Genomic DNA, 8779 nt, shown 5'->3' on the forward strand with positions numbered 1-8779 from the left:
TAGCTGCTCGTTTGCTAATCTTTAATCGATGTTTGAAAATGTGTGTAAATAATTCTTATCCATATCATTTGCGTTTCATGTATACTTCTAATGCACTTACGTATCGCCTTAGAAGTATCGCTTATGTGCTCAATATTAAAAATATATGCTATGTTATTGACACCTGTCGGTCGTTAATGCAGAATTGAAAACAGCTTTCTGACTTGGAAAGGATGTTAAGTTAGAGATTAGCAGAGAACTAGTCATGTTAGACACTAGATTACATAAAAATAAACAATGAAAAACGCTGACATGTGGAATGACACGAAGAACAGCATTGGTGGACAACATGTGATGACAGTGTTTTGATTGGTTAACGCCAAATCTGGGTAGGGAAGGTTATTATAAATAGGGAGAGTTAGACATCACTGTCGTGAGTTTATTTCATCATCCAGTACGATGTGTTATCATCTGTCAACTTTGAGCCTCATCGCTGTCATCGCCCTAGTGATTGGAGCGACACGTGAGTAGAAAAACAAAATATAAATTAAGGATGATAATTTTCGTTTCGTCTTATTTCATCATTTACATCTCAATGCTATTAAGGTCTAAAATTGTTTTTGTTTCAAAACAGATGACAAGTTTTGGTAAAGTGACTAAGTCTTTTCCTATCAATCAACCTTTAAATTTAGGCGTTTGTTTTTAATCAAGAACTTTTAATTTTTATTTTGACAGCAGTTGTAAACCAAAACAGATCAGTACTAGGGCTGAAATTGAACAATTCACTCCGGCCATGTGGTTTTGTATTGATTTTGATTTTTTTCTTTCAGAGGGGGCGTACGTTCAACCAGTACCTGTCAAGAAATGTTGTGAAAATGCCGACCTGATCAAGGGAGAATGTGTGTGCAAGACTGGCTACAAGGGTGACAGTACCCATCCATGTGTCCGTCAGTATTAGGTTTAGCTCCCATTTTATAAATATTTCAAGAACAATGGTTATATTTTCTTTGTTTTCATACTAAATTTAAATTTATGATTGACCAATCGTTTTTTCATACCATCATGGACATTCCGGAATTCAGAAAACAGTCCTTTAAAAAATCTTACATTAAACCTATATATTGTTTTATATTACAAAAATGATTATAACGTTGTTTTACGAGTTTTAGCATCTTAATATTCCAGCTTGAACATTTGGGCAAATATCATGTCCAACTTTACCTTGCTATCAGTATGATGCGATTGCCCACAATTTACGCTGTCCGTTATTCCTTAAGTGACAGAATGTTTCTATTCAAATCCTGTAATATGTAATATATTTTAGCGGAATGTTACGGAAAGTGCAATAAAGCGACCGAAAATTGTGACCGACCCACATTCAATTGCTTATGTAAAGCTGGATTCAAAAGAATAGATGGCAAATGTCAGAGTAAGTAAATTTGTTTGTATATCGTTTACTTTGTAACTTTCGTATTCCAGATGGTCATTTGGAAAATAGTATCCTTTCCAACTTTGTATACAGCTCAATATTTCAGAACAAAGCATCGGGTTATTACAAAGAAATCTCTAATGAAATAAATTTTGTAGTTGTCGGAGGACTAACTTCCAACTAGTCATTTTGAAGGTTATTTTTCAACGTCATATATAAATTAGACTGTAAACACTATCTTATCTCCATTCAACACTTATCTATGTAATATGTGTTCGTCGTTGTGAGGAAAGCCATGGGATGTGTCCCCTAGCCGGAAACACTGTAGTCTATAAAAGTGGTAGTATGCTACTACTTGGCTCTCAGCATAACGGGAGTGGAATCATTAGTTTTCCACGTTGTCATTTACAATGCGACTGAATGAGGTGTGCTTGTTCGGTGCCTTCGCCGGAATACTTCAGTGAGATAACATTGTAAAATCAAGACCACTAGAATATACCACAGCCTCCCAATATATACAGACATTCACACAGCGTAGGTCGTGTCCATCAGCCTCTTTTCTTCTTATCCATACCACGCAATAACAACTTAAACCAGGTATGTGAAAAACACTATAGAAAGGACAAGAGTCCCTCTGTTACAAGGAAACACAACTAGAATATACCAAAACACATTATTTGTTTACAAAATGGGATCATTTGATGTCAGCATGTATATTATAGGACCCAGTGGTCTTTAGCTGTAAGGTGTGTCTGCTTCAATTGGACAGAACTAAAATATTCCACTGTTTCAAGTTGACACAACACGAACATACCTCAATCCCCAAATACACTCACATTCTGCACACAGCACATGATTTTAGTTGTTAATGTCACGTGATGTACAAGACTAGCCCAAATCAAGAGTAACACAATGTAAAGTAGGTTTTCGAACGTCTTTGGCTATTTATAAAACTTTCACATTTGTTTTTAATGACAAAGGTACTATACTTTGTTCATAGTTCCATGTGGCGGAGCGTGCGTAGCCAATGCCGAGTGTAATGAAAAAACCAACCAGTGTGAATGCAAGTCTCCATTCATGGGGAAAGGGTCCGTAAGGTGTTACAGTAAGTATGTATTGATTATTTAAACGTGGATATACCAAAAATATAATATAAATCAAAGTTAAACTAAAGGTAAATTGTAATGCTAATGTGACTGGCAATATATACCGAGGCATAAGACTTGCATCGTTCATGTGTAAATACTGCGAATCGCACCTTGTTTGTAGTTATCTCCATACTGACATTGTGTTTTATGCCTGGTAAACAACGTATATTAATTAGTCAGATTGTTATCATAATTACATTGTCTGTCTCATATATATGTAGCTGACGATGAACGACAATTAAGGAATTCTGGAGAAATGAAGGATCCCAACATATCGTGTTGACTATTCAATACCAGATTTGATTAACTTGAATCTTCCAGCTATCAAACATAATGTCGGCATAAATGTGTACAACGATGCAGCTATGGAAATCAGCCTATATTTATTGTTCAAGTTTGAAAATACTCCTTTTCAGGACCAAGCACCTTTCAGATTAGACGTCCACAATACAGTGTAGACGAGAGCGGTGGAGTTGTTAGGATTCAGGTCGACAGATTCTCAGGAATTCTTGGAGAGTACGTGGTCACCTGGGTAGCTACCGACATCACGGCCAAATTCGGCAAAGATTACAAAGGAAAAACAACTAGCTCCGTTAAATTTGCAAGCTTGCAGACGAGTGCTGACATAGTTATCACAATTGAGGATGACAAGGTAAACTTATTTAAAACAAAGAATGATGCAAGTTTGCTAACACAAACCGGATATGTAAATTGTTTCTACTGCAAATTGGAAGATTATCAAGAAGTTGTCCTGTTTCGAATTGGTAAAACTAGCCAACAACAGGAAAGATATATGTATTGTTTTTCGGTTGTAGGACGACGAGCCTGACGAGACTTTTGAAGTCAAACTGACAGCAGTCAATAATAATGGAAAGCTTGTAAACATTATCAAGACTGTAGTTACCATCCACGATAATGATTGTACGTATATTGTTTTCAAAGAAGAGATTACTCTTGCCTATATTCTTTATGTAACAAACACGTAATTTAACCAAACGGTTCCTACTCATAAACTTTAGTTTGAAATGGATAGCCTGGAATACAATGCTTCCATTGACGAATAAACTAGATTCATAGCTTACTTATTTCATCGTTTCTTAGTGGAGAGAAGGTTTGATGTAAATGTTTTCTTGAAAAATAAAAGAAAATGTTTGGTTTCTTACATTAGCAACTCTTGAGAAGAAAACATGTTTGTGATTTGTTATAATATCAATCAAGTAGTTCAGACTAAACAAACTAATGCATTCTTATTTTGGTGACTCAGAAATGAAACTTAGTGATCCTTTTTAGAACGGACACCTTGATAAAAAATTATTTTCTGGCTTTTATTCGTTCAGATATAAAGATGGAAAACTTATAATATCTAAAAATATTCTCCGCCTAGTATGTATTTTCAATTTAATTTCCCATACACTTTGTTTTCAATTTTTAACAGCAAATATAACCTTTTCCAATAATTTCAGTACCATGCCAAGGAGCCTGTAAACGAAACGAATACTGTGACAAACCTAGCCAGAAATGCCTCTGTGAGAAGAGCTTTGTTCGTTGGAACGGCAACTGTGAGAGTGAGTACAATTGAAAACAATATTTATTTCATTATCATTATTTGGTATACAGTATATGAACTTGGCGAATAAATATAGAATTATTAACACTGAAGTCAAATTGACTTCAAATGATGTCATTCACGTTTTGGTTTTGTTTGTTGTTGCTTTTTTATTTATACATGTACAGGAATAAAGTTGACAATAATGCTGAATATACTTTGGCGATAACTGATGTTCCCTAACCATTACTGTTTACTGTATTTACTTTCCATATCTCTATGCGATCCTCTTTTCAGTGATACTATTTGTATTTTTTCTATAGAACCTTGTTTCGATAAATGTTGCGCTAATGCCAAATGCGACGTGGAGAAATTTAAATGCAATTGTAATGAAGGGTTCTATGGAAATGGATTTGTATCATGCCACAGTAAGTAAAATAAAAACCAGCCGCATTACCGACTTGATAGAAAATAAACTTGTGAAATAAAGTATTAAGTTAACATTTTAACCGTAGTTGTTATTAAGTTATCAAAAGTATACGAAATCTTACAATGTATACCTATTCATTTTTTTTTATTTCAATATGTAGCTCATTTCATGTAGTATACACAAACGTTGGATATTATTCCTTTAGACATGTTAAATGTTTAATATAATTCAATTATTTTGATAAATATTACTTTCTTGTAAAATATTTTTTGAATACGTTCCTAACGCGGAACGACCCAGGTCGACAGTTTTCTACAAATATCGAGTTCATCGTTACACCGACGAGATAAATAATCCAAATTTGGCTCCTGTGGTTACCGAAACAGATATGTAATGTTCATATTGACGAAAAAATATAACAACATTTTGATTATTACCAGAATTACAAAGCATAGGGTTTAATTTGTACAGGAATTTCAGATTACTTTTTGTAGTGTTACCAAACAGTATATTTACGTCTACAGCGCCAAATATTATAAAGAATATCAACACTAAGTCATGTTCTTAAGCCTTATCAAATAATCATTCAGGGACGTACAAGAGAAATCTCTGCACAGCTTAAATTGTGTTTTTGAATTATGAAATCTGGTTTCTCATCTGTTATATTCAGAACCTAGCGAGTTCAAGCTTGCAGAAACTGTCCGTACGGTGCCAGAGACTGCTGGTACAATAGAAATCAAAGTTCTCAGGATGGTATCCAACAATGGACCAGCAAAGGTCACCTGGAAAGCTACCGATGGTACAGCTGATCATGGATTAGACTACGTGGGACATGCAGGACATGTCTTCTTTGCAAATGGCCAGTCCGAAGGCTTTATCAAAATCAAGATTGTCGACGATAAGGTAGAAATACAAATATGGAATATAATTCCTCAGATAAGGTTGAGCTTAGCACATTAAGATTAAATCTCGATTTCATTGGTAATACAATCACGATCATTCCATTGCTGAATAATTACAATTAATTATCATTATGACGGTTTCATGAAAATATACATTGAAATTACCGCGTTACTCGATAGAGTAACTGCAAAATGATCGTTAATAATTTTGAAATTTCAAATTTCTGAAATATTCAGCAATCTGTCTTTCATTTTATCGATAAATTCCATTTCATTCAACCTAAAACATATCAATTTCGATAAATTAAATTTTGTTAATGGTAAGTGAATGCTGAATATAATGAATGATTAGTATGACACTTGAATGAAACTAACTTATTCAACTATCATTCTTTTATTGTAAATTAATATATAAATGACTGTAAACGTTTTATTATACCTCAGATCTCCGAGTCCCCTGAAACATTTAAAGTGACACTAGTCGGCGCCATTAGTCCATCAACAGTTGACGACCCCAAGACAATTGTTATTACCATCAAAGATGACGACAGTAAGTGATCTTGGTTCTTTTAATGCTGATATCCAAGACTGGCGTTTACGCATAATATGTTATTAAGTATAAAATGGATTTTAAAGTTAAAATGATAATAATGACACGAGTCATGGCAGCATTGTCATAAATTCCCATTACTATGTTTCAAGAGGAAGGACGCCAACACACATTTGTCATAAATACCTCACTGTGATATTGTCAATCGTTAGATCTATTAATTAAAATGTTGATTCATAATTACAAAACATGTGGTTAAATCCACTGATGGAGTAAACCAATATAAATACTTTTACACTTATAGAGCCATGCCACGATCAGTGTGGAACCAATGCCGTATGTAACGAGGCCAAACACCTCTGCTTTTGTGAAAAAGGATTTTTGGGAGATCCTTATAAAGAATGTCACCGTAAGTAGGATGGGTAGGATGGAGTCCTACTGTGATGCTATAATAATCAGTACATGTATGTCATTAGAGTTTTCTGTATACAGCATATAACGACCTACATATGTACCAACGTTAATTAGTATCATACTAGCGTTGTGTATTTGATGAAGTTTATCAATAGACAACTCTAACTGTCCTTACCTTTTCTTACAGGTCCATGTTACGGCAAGTGTTTGTCTAACGCAAAGTGTAATGTAAATTTAAACGCCTGTGAGTGTAATAAGGGACTAGTAGGAGACGGAGTCAACAAATGTGCACGTGAGTATATCGTGGTTTTATGAAGATAACATTTATTGATAATTTAAAAATTTCAATCGCTATGTCGGGATATGGATGAAGGTAATAATGACGGAAATCAGTTATCACTGCTTTACGCATAATATAATGATATTCTTTATAATTTACAGCTCCTTGTGACGGCAAATGCAAAGATTACAAATTCTCCCATTGTAACTTCAAAACCAACAAGTGTGAATGCAACCCCAACTACTTTGGAGATCCGTATACTAGTGGATGTAAATGTAGTACATCGCATTATTGAAAAGGGTTGTCTGATGTTACATCGAATGAATTAAAATGAGAAGCAAACGAACACCTTTTGTTATTATTTAACTTGCAATCTAGATCGTATGTTCCATATACGATCGCGATATACCAACATGAAAAGAACAAATCTGGTCTTAATCTATGTAACGTAATCAAAATATCCAAATAATCCGAAGCGTTCTTTATCAGTCAAACTTATACCATAATTGTGTGGTCTCGGACAATTGACTCCGAACATTTTACAAAAGCACTGGACAAGATCACTTGTCTGTAATTGTCATTTTCCCTTTTATTCCCTTTTTAACTCACCTGGCGCCATATAGAGCATGTGAGCTTATGCCATGACGAGGCGTCCATCAACATTTCCTTTAAATCTCTATCAGACATAAGTTTATGTACTGATTGTAACTTCTAACCAGATTTTGACCAGAAACATCCTTGAGGGAAGTGGAACAAAGTTTGTATAAATCGATCACCTATACCTTGTCTAATGTCCTGTTTTACACCAGTCGAAACCCGGCCTTATATTTTAGTAGACTTTTCAACCTTTTCCACAACTGATTATTTCATTACAGTGGAATTTCCCTTAACCGATCGTGGTCGGTGCATAGAATTTGGCCGGTTTAGAGAGGGTTCGGCTTGGAGAAGTGAACCTAATATCGATAATTACGATCCGCATTTTATAGATCGGAAGTCGTTTTCTATACTACACTGTACTGCCTAGTGCTTGTTATAACCGACCGATATTAATTGTTATATATTCTACCTAATTCAGCCTCTTTTTAGTAATTTCCTCTACATGTTTTTCTTTTATGCCTGAATTTATTCGGGACATCCTTGGAATACTTCCGTCAAAATGTCCACAACAGAATCTGGTAGTTATGCGCATTCGAGCCAAAACACATTTCACAGAAAACACAAGGGTCTTTTTCTCCATTTCATATCACTGTGGGATTTCTTTCGTTTTGCTGAAGCCAGAATTGATCAGTTTGAATAACAATATTTGATCCACACTTTGCTGTCTTTTTTCTTGTCCAACATTTTTAAACTGCTCTCTAAAAGAAAGTCCTTGCAGTTACTATAGACCACAAGGATAATTTTACTCACTAACGTTATGTTTCGGTAGAATCACTAGCGAGTCTATTCTGATCTTTACGCTTGTTTATCTAGGAAGCATCCATTTAATATTTACATAATAATTATATTTAATATTTAGTATTTCAAGTTCACCAGACATAGCTTCCTTTTCACTGCTCACATTTCTTATCCAGCGAAAACCGTCATATGGGTTTAGAGCGGTATTGCCTAATGACAAGTACCCAGTATTTTTCATATTTTGAAGCATTAGAAAGCAAACTATATCAATGTTCACTTCACATGTCCATGATGGAATCACTTTATATAAAAATTTAGCATTGAAACCTTCTTTGATGCTAATAAACGTCAAATGTTTTTATTTGATCTGAAATACAGGAATTATGAAATCTTACATTGGTCTGTAAAGAGGACAGGGATATCCCAACACTCATGACAGATTTAGGCATGTCAACCAGAGACTACAATGCAGATACGGTTACACCGCATGAAGTCATGATGTAACGTAATTGTCTTCAGGTTCAAAAGGCTAACACACGAAATGTGTCGTACTATAGGGGTTGAAATCTCTCACTGCTAAAACCAGTGACAAATCAAAGAATGGTGGGAGAATAAGTTATCTATTCCCTAGCAACTACAGGATATCCCTGTAAAGTATGGGGGAGTCTGCACTTCATAAGTAACACCAACATTTATCAGTTTTATG

General features: G+C 34.7%; 1 protein-coding gene and 1 long non-coding RNA gene across 2 annotated transcripts; both read left to right on the forward strand.

The window, feature by feature from the left end:
- The first annotated feature begins 2978 nt into the window (after positions 1-2978).
- Positions 2979-4092, forward strand: LOC138316959 (uncharacterized). The gene is made up of 3 exons (XR_011207690.1): positions 2979-3208; positions 3372-3477; positions 4020-4092. It is a non-coding gene; the product is annotated as an uncharacterized lncRNA (long non-coding RNA).
- A 1028-nt stretch (positions 4093-5120) lies between these two features.
- On the forward strand, positions 5121-6973 carry LOC138316960 (slit homolog 1 protein-like). Its single transcript, XM_069258592.1, has 5 exons — positions 5121-5435; positions 5879-5984; positions 6289-6393; positions 6586-6690; positions 6840-6973. Exons 1-5 carry the CDS (start codon positions 5283-5285, stop codon positions 6971-6973), a joined length of 603 nt encoding a protein of 200 aa, XP_069114693.1. The 5' UTR covers positions 5121-5282.
- The last annotated feature ends 1806 nt before the right edge of the window (positions 6974-8779 follow it).

This window comes from Argopecten irradians, chromosome 2 (assembly GCF_041381155.1).
Source record: "Argopecten irradians isolate NY chromosome 2, Ai_NY, whole genome shotgun sequence".
Lineage (NCBI taxonomy): Eukaryota > Metazoa > Mollusca > Bivalvia > Pectinida > Pectinidae > Argopecten > Argopecten irradians.